The sequence below is a fragment of the Vicia villosa genome, unplaced genomic scaffold (assembly GCF_029867415.1).
Source record: "Vicia villosa cultivar HV-30 ecotype Madison, WI unplaced genomic scaffold, Vvil1.0 ctg.000910F_1_1, whole genome shotgun sequence".
Lineage (NCBI taxonomy): Eukaryota > Viridiplantae > Streptophyta > Magnoliopsida > Fabales > Fabaceae > Vicia > Vicia villosa.
In genome coordinates this window covers 609,153-625,781 of record NW_026705408.1, presented here as the reverse complement: position 1 = coordinate 625,781, position 16,629 = coordinate 609,153, and the positions used below count along the sequence as shown (strand labels likewise).

Below are 16,629 nucleotides of genomic sequence, written 5' to 3'. Positions count from 1 at the left end.
TGCTCCTTTCGTTCATTCAAGTCCTTAGAGTACAAGGCTGATTGAACTTCTTCAAACGTCAGGGACTCCTGTAACACCCTGGATTTCCGCTTACCCCGCAGGGCTTCCGGCCTACCAAGCATGTCACCAGCTTAATCAATAATCCCCCCTAGATCCGCTTATCGGCTGCCCAGGAAATATTGTTTTTGCCTCCCGCAGGAATCGAACCATGTACCTAGGGGTTAAGTACATATTCATAGCAATTCCTGCTACCAATTGAGCTACTAGCTCAATTGGTAGCTAGCTCAAGTGGTAGCAGGAATTGCTATGAATATGTACTTAACCCCTAGGTACATGGTTCGATTCCTGCGGGAGGCAAAAACAATATTTCCTGGGCAGCCGATAAGCGGATCTAGGGGGGATTATTGATTAAGCCGGTGACATGCTTGGTAGGCCGGAAGCCCTGCGGGGTAAGCGGAAATCCAGGGTGTTACATTAAAAGGCGCCTTTTTAATGTAACACCCCGATATCCGCTGCACGCATCAACCGTGTCGGCCAACCGAGCATGTTACCGGCTTAATCAATAATCCCCCCTAGGTCCGCTTATCGGCTGCCTAGGAAATATTGTTTTTGCCTCCCGCAGGAATCGAACCATGTACCTAGGGGTTAAGTACATATTCATAGCAATTCCTGCTACCAATTGAGCATAATGTAACACCCCGATATCCGCTGCACGCATCAACCGTGTCGGCCAACCGAGCATGTTACCGGCTTAATCAATAATCCCCCTAGGTCCGCTTCTCGGCTGCCCAGGAAATATTGTTTTTGCCTCCCGCAGGAATCGAACCATGTACCTAGGGGTTAAGTACATATTCATAGCAATTCCTGCTACCACTTGAGCTAGTAGCTCAATTGGTAGCAGGAATTGCTATGAATATGTACTTAACCCCTAGGTACATGGTTCGATTCCTGCGGGAGGCAAAAACAATATTTCCTGGGCAGCCGAGAAGCGGACCTAGGGGGGATTATTGATTAAGCCGGGTAACATGCTCGGTTGGCCGACACGGTTGATGCGTGCAGCGGATATCGGGGTGTTACATTAAAAAGGCGCCTTTTTAATGTAACACCCTGGATTTCCGCTTACCCCGCAGGGCTTCCGGCCTACCAAGCATGTCACCAGCTTAATCAATAATCCCCCTAGATCCGCTTATCGGCTGCCCAGGAAATATTGTTTTTGCCTCCCGCAGGAATCGAACCATGTACCTAGGGGTTAAGTACATATTCATAGCAATTCCTGCTACCAATTGAGCTACTGGTCAAGTGGTAGCAGGAATTGCTATGAATATGTACTTAACCCCTAGGTACATGGTTCGATAGTACATATTCATAGCAATTCCTGCTACCAATTGACCATATGGTCAAGTGGTAGCAGGAATTGCTATGAATATGTACTTAACCCCTAGGTACATGGTTCGATTCCTGCGGGAGGCAAAAACAATATTTCCTAGGCAGCCGATAAGCGGACCTAGGGGGGATTATTGATTAAGCTGGTGACATGCTTGGTAGGCCGGAATCCCTGCGGGGTAAGCGGAAATCCAGGGTGTTACACTGTGAGTTGGATGTCATGCTCGACGTCATGACATCAGTGTTTGACAGCAGTAGCTGCTACATTTTTTATTCTATTTCTATTATGTTTCCTTATTTATCTCAGTCTTTATTTTGGGAAACTAAAGATTGTGCTGATTGTACATCAGTAATAGAACAAATCATGGGCTGTCTTTTTGGCACCCTGATATGTGAGAAGCTGAGAATTGAAGTGAAGAATACTGTTTGCTGTAATTTATGCAGAACATGGAATGTCACGACATGCTCTGTGACATCAGTATTTGACAGCAGTTACTGTTATATTTAGCTGTCACGCGCCTGCTGAGATGGAATATAAAGATTCAGTTTTGGTTTTAAAAGATGCAGAATATTCTTTGGAATATTATGCAATCCTATGTGGCAGGTTTAAAGGTCAAGAGAATCAAGATTAGAATATTGGAGAATTATGCAGTTTCCAATTATGAAGATAAATTAGGAAACTTATGATTGAAGACCTTGTTTTTAGCAGAAAGTTTTCTGTGATTTGTAACAGCAAATAATGTTGTGATTGTAAGCCCAAGTCTAGTTGGGAATAGGTTATAAATAGGAAACTTTGTAACCTAGTTTAGGGAGCTAGCCGGCGTTTAGAAAGATGTAACTATTAGGGTTAGCCGTGTAGGTGAACCTCCCGGTTTGTGGGAAGGTCACTGATTTGTGCCTCGAAGCCTGTAGGTAAGAGGTTTGTTTTATTCACTCAGAAGTTGTAAAGCAATGAGTGGAGTTGTGTGCTTGGAGGAAGCTTTGAAGCAACTCTAAGATATGTTTATTTGTGTGTTTTGAATGTTGGTAATTAAGCCGTCGATGCAGTGGCTGAGGTGTTGACTGCTAGACATCATTGGTATGATTGGGAGTGGAAGGGAGATATTCCATATCTAGGGAGAACCTAGGTAGAGGGGTCATTGGGTAGTGATTAAGTGAGGAGTTGTAAACTGGGAGTTTAGCTCTGAATTGATACTGCTAATAGTGGACTTCATCCCTGGCTTGGTATGCCCCCAGAGTAGGTTGATTGAACCGAACTGGGTGAACAATTCTGTTGTGTTGTTTATGTTTCTGCATTATTTATTTGTAAGTTCAGTTTGGATGTCATAACATCGTGCCTGACATCAGTGTGTGATTTAATGACTGTGCTAACACAGAATCTCTGTGATTCCAACACTTCCAGACTTCTGGATGTTAGAAGTAATAAATAATTGAGGGATCTGTATGTACTGCCTCAGCTAAACTGATGACAGACCAGATGTCACGACATCGTATATGACATCCGGGTTCTGTCTTACCAGAATTTCATCGGGCAATAACACTAAGTTGACTTCTCATACGGGTATTCAAGATTTTATTGTACTTAAAACTCTCAAGATCTTTATTCAACCTCCTAATGCGTAAAAAATTGTTGAAGTTATTTGGAAACCGTCTCCTTGGAGATGGATTAAAGCTAACTGTGATGGAGTGTCGTTAAACAATATGAGAATTTCAGCTTGTGGTGGTATTTTTAGAGACCACAGTGGTTGTTTTTTTGTGCTTTTTCTCAACATTTAGGTGTTTCAAACTCTATCGTTGCCGAACTTTCGGGAGTTATGGCAGCTATTGAGCTCGCCTATGAAAAATGTTGACTTCACTTTTGGTTGGAATCTGACTATGTCGCGGTTGTTCAGACTTTCAAACCACCCTACAAAGTTCCTTGACAGGTTCGTAATAGATGGGTAAATTATATCAATCTAACTTCTAGAATGTTTTTCATTGTTTCTCATATATTAAGAGAAGATAATACTTGTGAAGACTCCCTTGCTAACTTAGATGTCACTTCTGTTGACTTTATTTGATCCGATTCGCTGCCCTTATGTTTGAGAGCAGATTTTATAAAGAATAACTTGTGTTTGTTTTTCTTTAGATTTTCGTGTCACTAGAGGATTTTGGCCTAGTCCTTTTTTTTATGTATATATTTGATCTTATTCAAAAAATTATATAAATATTTAATTAAAGAATTTTTTTTTGAATTTGCAATAAATAAAAAAATATTCAATAAAAAATTGAATTTTTTTTAATAAGCAAAAAAAATTGAAATTTATTACCGACCAAAAAAATGAAATTAATTTATTTCCACTACTATTTTCTTTAGAAAAAAAAATCAATTATATAAACTCAAATTTCCTTGAACGTTTTTTCCTGCATTTACAACTTGCGTTGCTCAGCTGTGCTCATTCTCTCTCTAGCAAAACCCTTATTTTCATCCTTCTGCGATAATATCCATACGAAATTCAATAACCCTCCGAAAACCCACTCCGTAAACAAACCATAACGATCCAAGCGCCGAACTCAACATTTCATGGTTCGCATCACCGAGTTGAATCGGATTGGAATCTGAGTTTATCGGTTACCGTTGATCGATTGACGCGCTAATGGGTGCTGCTGGTTCCAAGCTTGAGAAGGCTCTAGGTGATCAATTCCCCGAAGGAGAACGTTACTTCGGTCTTGAGAATTTCGGTAACACTTGTTATTGCAACAGCGTTTTGCAGGTATATTCAATCGATACTCTAACCTTTTGATTTTTAATCCGATTCAAGGGTTTTGATTTTGGACCTGTTTGAATTGGATTATTTGATCTTATCTATTAGCATAATCACTTTTGAGATTGTTTGTAATTGAAAAAGGCTTATAGCTTAGATGAAAACTGATTGACTTTATTTTATCTTTTGTTATTGAAATAGCTTATACATAATCACTTATTTGATAAGCACTTAACAAAAGTTGTTTGTCTAAACAGGTCTAAATATGATTCTAATAAGTATTGAATTTGTAAATGGTTGTGTTTGTTGTTTTCTGAGTAGATTTTCGCGGTTGTTTACTATTGAGTTACTCATTTTGACACGTTCTGCAGGCACTATACTTTTGTGTTCCGTTTCGGGAACAACTATTGGAGTATTATGGAAATAACAAAAGCATAGGGGATGTGGAAGAAAATCTTTTGACATGCTTAGCTGACTTATTTTCACAGGTAATTAATTTGTAGTTTGGACATTCATGCATTACATGTGTGACCCAGGTGCTTTGTCTTATTTGATGACTAAGCATGATTCACAGTTTGAAAATTTGTATTGTCTTCACATATTTTGGCTGTGTTGCATGCATGAGATTCTTGTCAAAGAAGATGTTGACCTTCCAGCTTTGCATTCTTCGTTCATTTGCTCTTATGGAACAAGTGCAGTTTTGTTATTTGAATGGCTCAAAGTGGTTATTGCTATCCTTAGTTTTATAACCATGTTTTCTTTATTTAATAACACATCCTACAAGATTTTCTTATTTCCTTTTTTTTGTTATTGCCCGTGGGTTGAAGTATTGTCAGGCATGAGATAGACAAGTATACAAATAAAAGATAAGGTAGCTTACTAGATAAAAACATAAATAAGTCGCTGCTAACTGACCAAAGAAGCTATTCCACGATTATCCAGCATTTGCATAGTATGAAATTAGTCTTTGCATATTTTACAATCAACAAGATGCATAATACATCGAACAGGGAAGTTTGCTTTGGGAGGTTCGTGATCCTGATAGGATACTGGTTTTGGGCCTTAGCCCAATAGAAAGGCCTAATCGAGAATCAGTTATAACTGCTTATGTTAGAAGGGGGAAGGGTAGTTATATAAAAACACCGATAGCAAGGGAGAATTCATAATGTGTATTTTTGGATGGAAACCTTTTGGGTTGGGCAGAGTGAGAATATCTCTCCTTTGAGGAGCACTCTGCTCTGAGATTATAGGGACTCGTCTCTGTAATAGTTTTAATTTCAATTTTCAATCAATAAGACATTTTCCATTTATCTGAATTTTGAGTCTCTATCAGAACCTGAAATAAATCATTTTAATAAATCCTATCAATTATCAACTATATCTTAATGGTACTTACATGCCTAGTTATGTCTTTCTTGGTCCTGAATGCAACATATTTGTTTATGTTTGGTATAGATAAGTTCGCAGAAGAAGAAAACCGGTGTCATTGCTCCCAAGCGATTTGTACAGAGGTTGAAAAAACAGAATGAACTCTTTCGTAGCTATATGCATCAGGTATGTGCCTTATGTTGAGAATAATCTCCTGTATATCAAATCATTAGTCATGAAATCTGTAAATTCTTTTAACAGTAACATTTATATTGTAAAGTATAAATATAAATATATACATAAATAAGAGATTATTTGGAAGCGAGTTTGTATGCAAGGTCTGGCTATGATATTTGTTGCTCCATGAATATGTAAAGATGCCAGTAGGTTTTGCTTCCAACTGTCAGTTTCTTCACATGGATCCTAGTTAGAAATGCTATTATCGATATTGAATGTTTCCAGATGGTAATGATGGGAGCTGATCAACAAGTATTCTAGTTGGTAGATTATTAGATAGACCAGTGTTACTTTTTTATTCTGTCAGATTGGACCAAATTTAAACATGCATTTTTCCCCTTTGAATTATTAGACTTTTTTATGAACAGTATATTCTTTTAAACTGTTAGTTAACTGCCATTAATTGAAATGATTAAGATACTCTTACACATTTGGGATATTTTATTCATAAAAAAATGCAAGGTTGTTAGCCTGTGAACAGGTACTACATGCAAATTATGTTGACAGTCTCACGTTGGAAAAGTATTTATAAGTGGGAGACAGCTCTCCACCTTATAAGCTAGTTTTATAGGGTGAATGCAAATTCACCTTATTGAGGCTGAATGCAAATTCCAAGATGAGGCCTTTAATTTAAATGCACAAAGAAATAATTTGCAAACAAAAAAAATCTGAAATATACGTCACTATGTAAAAGATAAAATAAGATATTAATTTGTGATCCAGTGGTTTAGCTTGCTTGATTCGGCTGATTAGTTTTTTTTCTCCGATGTTGGATGTTTGTTTAGCAAAAATGACAATTGTTACTTGCAGATGAGATTTTAATTCACCATAAATGCTACTGTAGCATTCAAGTTTATTCATTATTTATCATTGATTTGGTTGTTTATTTACACATCGCATATTTTGTCTAGTTTTTCACTAAAACAACAATGTTACTGTCGGTCTACTCTTTTTGGTAGGATGCCCATGAATTCTTGAACTTTTTGCTGAATGAACTTGTTGACATTCTGGAGAAAGAGGCTCAGGCATCAAAGACTGATCCAGAGATACCAGCACCTTCTGAAAAGGTTGCAAATGGATTCAAGAATGGACATGCTAACGGACCTCAGAAAGAACCTTTAATTACTTGGGTTCACAAAAATTTTCAGGTGACCCGCCTTGCCAATTTATTCTTGTCTTTTTTTCTCATTTCAACAAATTTGTAGGTTGTATAAATTGCGAACTTTGTATTGGATCCAGTCAATTAATGTTCTCCTTTTAAGTGTGCATGCCTTGATACTGATCAGTTTTGTGATTATCCATTTATATTTGCTTCTACTTGTATTCTGGAGCAGCTTATTATGTGAGACACTAAAGCACTTCTTTCATTCTTATTAATTTATCTTATCATAAACTAACTTGAATGTCACACTTGATGAAATTGATAATGATTATAATAATAATAATAGTAAGAATAACAAAAATAATTTTGCTTCTGTCAGTTTCTCTTTATTTATTTTTCTTTTTTCGGGGTGGTGGTTGATGTTATTTTCATTATGCTGATCACATAATTTAGATTTATATCTATGTTGTGGAATTTCATTGTTGCAATTTGCTGTGATTAGGGAATACTCACCAATGAGACAAGGTGCTTGCAATGTGAAACTGTGACAGCTAGGGACGAAACATTTTTTGACTTGAGCCTTGATATTGAGCAAAACAGTTCAATTACAAGTTGTTTGAAAAATTTCAGTTCCACTGAGACTTTGAATGCTGAGGACAAATTTTTCTGCGACAAATGCTGCAGGTATATGGATTTTATAGTATGGCATCAGCTGTTTGTTATAAGGTTTCTTTACTGGTTTGGAAAATATAAACGGTTTGTTTTCAACCATCTTGAATCATGTGCTTAGCTATAATATACTGCTGCTTGTTTAACATGTATTTTAAATTTTAATAGATGCATTAGACTTTGTAAAAAACCAAAATTTCAGATATCTGTTCAGATCTAGATCATTTTGAATAGTGCCGTTGTTTTGCGCCTTCCTTTTCTACTTTTAACTGGAGAAGGAAATAAATTGTTTGTGTGAAGCATATATGTCAAATAGTTTGAATAAGCATACCGGAACATGTTCATTTTTCAATAAGCAGACTGAAACATGTTCATTTTTCCATTGATTGGCACTTCATTTGTCATCTGAACGGGATTTCTTGACCGTGTCAGTTCAGTATGTACAAGATGTCACGACCATTTACCAGTCTGTTTTTTTCATGCTCATTTACCAGTCTGTTTTTTTCATGCTCATTTACCAGTCTGATAACTAAGATGTGAACTTTCTTTTGATATTAGTTTGCAAGAAGCTCAGAAGAGAATGAAGATAAAGAAACCGCCTCACATTCTGGTCATTCATCTCAAGCGGTTTAAATACATGGAACAGCTTGGCCGGTACAAGAAGCTGTCTTACCGGGTTGTTTTTCCCCTTGAGCTGAAGTTGAGCAACACTGTTGAAGATGCAGATAATGAGTATTCTCTATTTGCGGTAGTTGTTCATGTTGGGAGTGGTCCCAACCACGGGCACTATGTCAGCCTTGTGAAAAGCCATAACCACTGGTTATTTTTTGATGACGAAAACGTGGAAATGATTGATGAGTCTGCTGTGCAAACTTTCTTTGGATCACCACAGGAATATTCAACTAATACAGACCATGGGTACATTTTGTTCTATGAGAGCCTTGGCTCTGATAACAATAACTAGATGGAGGTGTTGTACTACTTTTAGGTAATCAAATCATTTGGACCAGTATTTTCCATCTAGTTCCTTTATTTATTTTCATGTTATACCATTATTCAACCTGTTGGGGGAGCTGTTACATTCTTTAGAGCATACAGGTTGTGTTGTGAAATGTATACTTAGGTGGTTGGCATGTACAGTGGATGGTGGGAGCACTGTCCTTTTTCGTCTCCTTTCTCACAATAAGTGCAGTATATATATGGTGGAAATTTTGCCGACAATATGTATTCATGGTTGCAAGTGTTCAACCAACATTAGAAACACAATGAAATGTAAAATGCTTGATGCTTAACCAACATTATTTTAGTTCCTTAAGAGCTTTAGGGTAAATCATGTTTGTGGTCATATTAAATGGTGTATACACTCAAGATTGTCAATATCGAAAATCTTGCATAAGATCGGGAGGGGGTTGCAAAATTGTGAAACATAAAATTGTAACTAAGATTGGAAGATCATATCTGATTATTTTGTCAGATCGAGAGGGGGTAGGAAGATCGGAAAGTATAAGATCCTAACAAAAATATTTTAAGATCTTGCTAAAATGAAAAATAACACTAAATTTTGAAATATTTGTATATTTTGGTAGGCAAGTTTAATTCTGAGAAAATGACTTCTTTAAACTGTATTATCAAATTTTTATAATTTATTATGATTTATCATAGTAAACATTTGTCAGGGGCATATATTTGGTATACAATTTGGTTTAATAAGTCAATTTAAAACTTTATAATTTCAAAAGGTATGCATTCATAAAACTATGATTGTTGCACCTTTGCATCTGGTCATCTTTTTCAACTTGTAATGGTGATCAGAATTGAGTGAGAGTATAAACATAAGATTTTAAGATCGATATTTTGTCAAATAAGTTATCTAATTAACATAGGTTCCATTGCACATTTTAAGTTAACCAATGGGATGTACTGTATAATCTGTGAAAGTAATGGTTCTCAAGTTTACCTCAATGTGAACCCAACCTTAGTTCATCAATGGCAATGAACCATGCATTGAAATTTTGGCTTCACAATTTGCTTAAAGCATTTTGTACTGGCTAAGATAAATCTGCATTCAACAGCAAGAGTAAAGTGCGTATTTTTGGGGCTATGCAATTTGAGTTTATGCATTTTTGTGAGAAATTAGCTAATGACCCCACGATTTCCTTTTAACTACGTGAACGGGAATCAAGATTGCTACAAGGATCAAATTAAGACAATTGCCTGATTCTGTTATAAAATGCTTTAAGATAGATGGAAGCTAATTTCTAAGTGTCTGTAGACATGAAAGTATCTTCGTCCAACAATGCTTCAAGATCAACGAGGTTATTGAATTGTCTCTGTCTTGTTTCTTCTGAATTGCTAAAACTCGAATCTTGCTTTACCTGCAAAAAGCATATGCAGAAGAAATTAAATGACTTTAACTGCTGGCATTTTGAACGTCCCGAAGATTTTGCATGGGTTCAGCAATTGATTCAGGTGGGAATAATCGAAACATCCAAATTTTGCATTCTTGATGCACTATTTTTACATGCAAGATTCTGCAATATGTCATTAGAAAAATACTTTTCTTACAACAGATAGAATACCTGGTTTTCTTGTATATCAGTTACAACATTCAATAGCCTGTGGTATTGGTCTCTTGCATCTGGATACTGAGCCATCGACTTCACCCTAGCAAGTGCTTTCTCCAACCTTTTCTCAGTTTGCTTTCTGCCTTCTTTCAAAAAATCATAGTCATCTTCAGTGGAAGATGATGCATCTTGTACCATAGCTCCCTCGGAGATGGCCTCAGATTTGAATCCACGCAAACCACTACCTTTTCGACGCCAACGCAATATAATCTTTTCCACGATCCCAACCGACCAAATTATCTTTCCATAGTTTTTCCTAACTTGGTGACCTCTCACGTGAGCCTATAGCAACAAGTTACAGGTTAAAATGAAAGCATGTATTACAAACACTAAATGCAAACCAAAACAGTAACATTTTGCACATGCAAAGGTTGGAAATAGCTCTGCAAATAAATGTACCTGAATTTTTACAATTCGCTGTCGAATAATCAAAAAATCTTTTCTGCCTTTCCAACTGCGAAACTTGTTCTGAATTCGTGTTGCAGCAACATGAACAGGCTCATCACGTTGGCCAAACTTGTGCGACTTGGCATTTGCTGCTATCAGTGAAAGAGCGCGTTCATCAGACATTCCAAATTTGTCAACACCATGTTCCTTTTGCTGTTTTCTCTGAAACGATTGAACTCTGAAAACTTGATGAATACGAGCCGCAGCTTGAGTTGCATTGCACACTGCAGCCAATGAATCTTTCATTGACAGTTCATGTGATATTCTCTCATTGTTAAGTTGAAAAGTGTTTTGTTCATGGACTCTTTGTACTATTTTTGATCCAAAACTTTCTCCCGCTTCTCTTTTCAAATCAATAGACTTGAGCTGTGCACTCAGGAAAGATTCTGCAAGATAACCAGCAATTCCTTTGTGTCCATTTGCAGAAGCTAGGTCAGCTGGTGTTCTACCAGAAGGATGTTGTGGACATGGGTCAGTAAGTGCTCCTGGTGCTGCTCCAAGAGAAATGAGGGAAGCAACTGTCCTCTCCCTGATAAAGAAAGTAAGATGCAACACCTCAATGAAATCAAAAGACCGACAATTATGAAAAAACTCAGGTATTTCCAACCTTTTCATCATTCAACCCAATGATGAAATGAAGCATATCGAGTATCAACAAGTAATCATTTTATAACTGTTGCTAGGCCTATTTCACATATTTTATTTCAAACTATCACTCTTGCAAAGATGCAATTCACATAAGTGATTTATCCTATTAGTTTAATGTATTGTCAAAGTGTAACGCGTTGGATTAATATAATGGACTATAATCAGTTTAGATGAAAGGCATTGAGATGCTGACCTGCCACAAAAAGCTGCCCAATGAAGAGCAGTCCATCCATTAACATCGCGAAAGTTCACATTCACACCAGCAACTATTGTTGGTTCTAAGGCCCAATCGTAGCCAAGAGCAGCTGCAAAATGAAGCACACCTTGACCACCTTCATCTAATACATTTGGGCCTTTTCCATCTTCGGTTGTTTTCTGAAGGAGCCATGAATTTAGCTTATCCTTTAGAAGATTTTGAAACAGCTTCTCCTGTACAAGTTCTGGAGAAAAATCTTTCTCTAGAGTATATTTCAGTATTTTTTCCCATTCATCATCCTCCCTCCTAAACAATGAACTGATTTTACTTCTCAGTTGAGATTTCTCATTCACACTAATTGAATCTAAACTCTGAGGGATCTCTTGATCCTGCGACAACAGTTCTCCAAACCGTTTATTAAAAGTATCAAGAGTGTTGCCGCTTCTGTTCTCACCTGCAGTGTTGGCTTCTTGAGTACAATTGACTCGAAAATCGAATTCACGCACTTCACTACATGCTAACCTATTAGAACATGTTACATAGAAAGGAACCCTGCCAGCCTTGTGTGGTGGAGTATGACAGCAGAGAACACCATTCCCGATTATCTCCGCTGGCACTTCTACCTCGCCAAACATACATGACCATTTATAATCTTCTGCTTCATGTTGACTCCTTAAGAATCGTCCCGAAATGAGAACCTGCAAAAAATGTTATTAGACATGTGATTAGTATTTAGTCAGCAATTAGAAATAAGTAGTTAGTTACTAGTTTGTGAATGCCTATATATAGGACTGATGTAATCACTCGTATTCAACTTTTCCATCTGTATCATTTTACCATCATCAATATAGTAAGTACACTTTTAGACTTTTCTCTTTTCTCCTTCCATGGATACCATGTTTTCTAAAAATTATTTTATTATATAAATGATGTAATCACTCGTATTCAACTTTTCCATCTGTATCATTTTACCATCATCAATATAGTAAGTACACTTTTAGACTTTTCTCTTTTCTCCTTCCATGGATACCATGTTTTCTAAAAATTATTTTATTATGTAAATGATGAAGTAGATAGATAATCATAATATAGCTAACAGATGAACAAAAAAGTAACAGGTATTACAGCATATGATCAAAACTGATGGCAAGTGCAGAAATCAAAATAGTATACCTTAGTTTCTGAGTCTTCAAATGTCCAACTTGGGGAATAATCAATGATTGTGAAAAGCTGATCGTAGCAAATAGATGGATCCAGGACATAGTTGTCTAGGTGCACTTGGGAAGGAATAGTTATACTGTCAATTCCATTTTCGCTTTCGATTGTATCCCAATAAGCACTAGAAGTGGATTGCTTGCTCGATTCTTTGACATCTCCTAGTTCTTTACTCATCCATCGGTTGAAACTGTCGAGTTTCTTCAGGCCGTCTTCTGCCACTGATGCATGTAATAGACTCTTCTTTGAAGTGAAACAAATGTCCTGTATTCCATCTACGCTTCTATCGACCTCTAGATCCGATTTTAAATTGGATTCTGCTTGTAAAAGTACTCTCTGAGAGCTATCTTGCATAACTTTGTGTTGTTGGTGTGGATGAAGAAGGAACCGTTCCAAGGATTGTCGAAAATCAACTTTGTTAACTTCCTGCTCATTGTTTCGATAACTAACCTCACATGTTGAGCCTGAACACACATTATCTTTGGGCCAACTGGATGTGCTTAAAGAATTAAAACCAGAATCCTGATCACAAGAAAATTGAGCATTGAGCTACTATAAGAGAATGATATAGAGAATTAAAAGGTTACATTTTAAAGAATTAGTCATGCATAAAGCAAAAGCTGATTCCTTGATTTGTCTATTATTTTTAAAGAAACATGAAACAAGTAATTAAGCAATCAGTATCATTTAAGTATTTACAACATCAAATCAATTTTAAGTAAAGCATACGTTTATTTTGCAGATTACTATATAACATGAAATAATGCAACAAAGAGTATCTCATTCATATTATGTATCAATTTCACTTGCAGACATGGTTGTGGCCTAAAGTACTTACACACTAATATTAGAAATGACACAAATTTCTTTCCTATATAAGTATAACTAGTTCAATACCTGCCAATTTCCTTTATCTTCTATAAGACTTCCATTCTCATGGTGATTAGTAATGCCGATGCTTAGATGTTGCCCCATTACTTCATATCCTTGAGAAGTACTATTTATTCCCATGTCATTGAATTGTGTTTCAGGAAAAAAATGCTGAAAAGGCACATTATGACTTCCGGCATTATTTTCTAAGATATCTTGCCATGATGAAAATCCAAGGAGTTTTGAGGGTTCACATGTCAATCCAACATTATTAATGACAGGCAACCTTTCTAGACCATCTATCAAAATTGCAAATTTACAATAAGTTCGACATGTTAGATACGATCTTGCCTGATTTAAAGGGAAGCATTTATGGAAAATATAAAATAACGATTTACCTTTGGTGCACTATTAGTGTAGGATTTCATTATAATATCATTCAGTCATGCAATGCTAAGTCACTAGGTTTGATTCTTACAACAATTGCCTCAAAAGTCGACCTCTTTCCGTGACATGGCAATGCATGATTGAGTGATAGAAGGGAAATCTGTAACCAATTAGTTTACACTACCAGTATATCAAAATAAATTGTTGATAACAATTTAAATTGAAGAAATTACCTTTGAGTGGTAGAGGACAGTTAAAATCAGCGAGTTGTTGAGCTTTAATCTTCTGAACAACAGGGTGTTGCATCTCAAGAAAAGAGTGGAAATCGGAATTTGCATGGCTATTGAATGCTATAAACATTACATCAAGTTACAATATTAAAGTAGACACAAGAAAAAGTGAATGAAGAACAAAAGCATAAAAAAGGTCATTCAAAATGTTCTCAAGGCACAAAAGTAAAATAGTTAGAATTGTAAATAAAATGAAGCTATGCTTTAAAGATATACCTGATTCAGCTTCTTCGTAATCTGATGGTTGAGCACTATTCATGCTAGACGGTAAAGAAGTCTCCATCTCTGTGTTGGGCATAGCCTTGTATGTTTGTTGAGCATAATGAGGATTGGATTCTTCATTTTCTTTGGAACATATTAAAGTTTCCTTGTTTCCCTGATTATTTGGAGCAATGAAGCAATAAAGTTTAATTTTGGGGAATAGAGTACTAATGTTAGTTTCCATGTTTTAATTTCTTAGTTCATATTTAATTGTTACCACAAAAGTATATGTCATTAGTTCATTGCTCCTTAAATTGTACTAGGGATGTAAAAGTAAGAAATTCTTATTGAGATTTTCATCAAATAACAATTAGGCAAAAGGTGATAAAAACAGTTGTATGATTGCAACATTTTACCTTGACTTCCCGATAATGGACTAGAACAATGTGCGAGAGTTCACTGTAACAAGGTCAAATACAAAGAGCAAAAAGAGAAGCTCTAGTAAGAAGTACTTCCAGAGATAGGAATCAAGAAAAACAAATCAGAAACTTCTTGAAGCATGTACAATTAATTTAAATCGATACATGTGAAATTTGAATATGTGATCAACAATATTGAACCTATCTCACTAATACTTGATTAAAGCATATCATCTTCAAGCAGGAACAAACTCATCCAAAAACAAAGAAGAAGAAAAAGAAGTATAAGTTTTCTTCATTGGCTGTGTCAGGGCATTTCCAATCTGTGTGAGACGGTGGGATGCAATGCAGAAACTTAGAAGGAGTGGAGATATAAATAGTGTTTGGATAAACAAGTTAATTAGTCATTTATTCAATTAAAGCTTTAGCATATTGGAGCTTATGTATAAGTTGTTTATACAATTGAAAAGGAAATAAAGATAAACTTTCTTCATATGAAAAATGAAGATGAACTCCACATTTACTATCTATAACTTGTTTATATAAGTTATCTGTTTTTTTTTTTTCTTTCTTTTGTCTTCGCAATCTAAAGTTCGCTGGAAATGTATGTAAAATTCAGACTACAGATGAGTCCTCCCGTTAAATTCGACCTTAACCACTTAAGTCCAATTATAAGCTAAAAACTTTAAACAGTAGAATACTAAATAAAAAGAAATAATTCTGTGTGAGATTTGAAAATGTTAAGAAAACTTACTCCTCAAGCATCCAGTAAGTTCGTCTTTGAAAATTTTGATTTTGTTCTCCATGAGCATAGTAGCAGTGCAATACCTCCACACTTCCAGCCTGAAAAACATTATGCCTCAGTCAACCGAACCAATATATCAATACACAGTCTACTTCCCAAAGCAGAATTTATTTAAAAGACATTCCAGAATACTAAGATTTCGGAATATAGCACTAAGGCTCGTGGTCAGAAAATCCAAACCAACCGAAACTCAAACTCTCCACCACTAACATGTTAGTTTTTCTAATTCTGTCACGTTTGCGAGACTAACCGATTGTAAGGTTAGGAATAATTTATGCATACCTTGAGTCTCTCATGAGCTTCCCTAACAGTTTTTCCATCTTTTTTCTTCCTCCAGTTATGTCCATCTTTTCTGAAGTATCTCATCACCTTCCGATCAAATAGAAAAAGTGAACCACCTAATAATATAAACCAACAAAAACATCATAATCAAGACCTAAATTCTTTTGCAGAAAGCAATTTTAGAAACTAGAATCATTCATACTTGGAGGCATATTTGCAGGCTCTGAAGTAATCTGAAAGTGATTATGATTAGTAAGAATTTGACAAATTTCAGCTGGACGCAACCATCTATATTGCGCTTCTGACAAAATTTGCTGAATATCTGTTACGATCGATTCCATTGTTAATCAATTAGAGAGGTTTAACATAGAACTGATTAGAAAAGCGATCATGAATTGAAATGAAGAAAAGGTTACCGAATTGATTAGGTTGAAGGTAGCGATTGTTGTTGAGAGCCATATGAAGGATGAAAACACATGCAGACGAATGAAAATTTTGAGAGAGAGAGAGAAAAGAAAGGGAAAGATAAAGGTGAGTTGAGAATATATAGTAATGGTGAAAGATGAAATGTTAACGCGGTGAGAGAGTTACTGGGAGAGTGTGAGTGTGCTCGGCTATCATCCATCGACGCGGGAACTTTTTCGTCAAAGTCAAATACATGCTTTGACTCAGTTTTTTCGTTGGTTAATCGCTTTTCCGAGCAGCTTCTTCTGAGGTCATCTCATTTTCATTGATCAATCAG

General features: G+C 36.1%; 2 protein-coding genes across 2 annotated transcripts; one reads left to right on the top strand and one right to left on the bottom strand.

Moving 5' to 3' along the window:
• Positions 1–3,790: 3,790 nt before the first annotated feature.
• LOC131632119 (ubiquitin carboxyl-terminal hydrolase 4) lies at positions 3,791–8,818 on the top strand. Its single transcript, XM_058902890.1, has 6 exons — positions 3,791–4,136; positions 4,499–4,615; positions 5,583–5,681; positions 6,692–6,880; positions 7,337–7,518; positions 8,062–8,818. The coding sequence occupies exons 1-6, from the start codon at positions 4,020–4,022 to the stop codon at positions 8,465–8,467; spliced, it is 1,110 nt and encodes a 369-aa protein (XP_058758873.1). The 5' UTR covers positions 3,791–4,019; the 3' UTR covers positions 8,468–8,818.
• Positions 8,819–9,355: 537 nt separating this feature from the next.
• LOC131632118 (calmodulin-binding transcription activator 1-like) lies at positions 9,356–16,627 on the bottom strand. Its single transcript, XM_058902889.1, has 13 exons — positions 16,304–16,627; positions 16,090–16,209; positions 15,888–16,003; positions 15,555–15,643; positions 14,798–14,840; positions 14,397–14,556; positions 14,124–14,240; positions 13,531–13,802; positions 12,592–13,155; positions 11,416–12,116; positions 10,527–11,103; positions 10,083–10,409; positions 9,356–9,878 (listed from the first exon to the last, which is right to left on the bottom strand). The coding sequence occupies exons 1-13, from the start codon at positions 16,344–16,346 to the stop codon at positions 9,762–9,764; spliced, it is 3,246 nt and encodes a 1,081-aa protein (XP_058758872.1). The 5' UTR covers positions 16,347–16,627; the 3' UTR covers positions 9,356–9,761.
• Positions 16,628–16,629: the final 2 nt, after the last annotated feature.

Bases quoted from the DNA above. Each gene is read 5' to 3' on its own strand.
- LOC131632119 (XM_058902890.1), top strand. From the start codon at position 4,020: ATGGGTGCTGCTGGTTCCAAGCTTGAGAAGGCTCTAGGTGATCAATTC. The intron at 4,616-5,582 runs GTAATTAATTTG...TGTTTGGTATAG, and splicing joins TAGCTGACTTATTTTCACAG to ATAAGTTCGCAGAAGAAGAA. The intron at 7,519-8,061 runs GTATATGGATTT...TTTTGATATTAG, and splicing joins TTCTGCGACAAATGCTGCAG to TTTGCAAGAAGCTCAGAAGA.
- LOC131632118 (XM_058902889.1), bottom strand. From the start codon at position 16,346: ATGGCTCTCAACAACAATCGCTACCTTCAACCTAATCAATTCG. The intron at 16,210-16,303 runs GTAACCTTTTCT...CGATCGTAACAG, and splicing joins CCTTCAACCTAATCAATTCG to ATATTCAGCAAATTTTGTCA. The intron at 14,557-14,797 runs GTAAAATGTTGC...CCAAATAATCAG, and splicing joins TCCATTATCGGGAAGTCAAG to GGAAACAAGGAAACTTTAAT.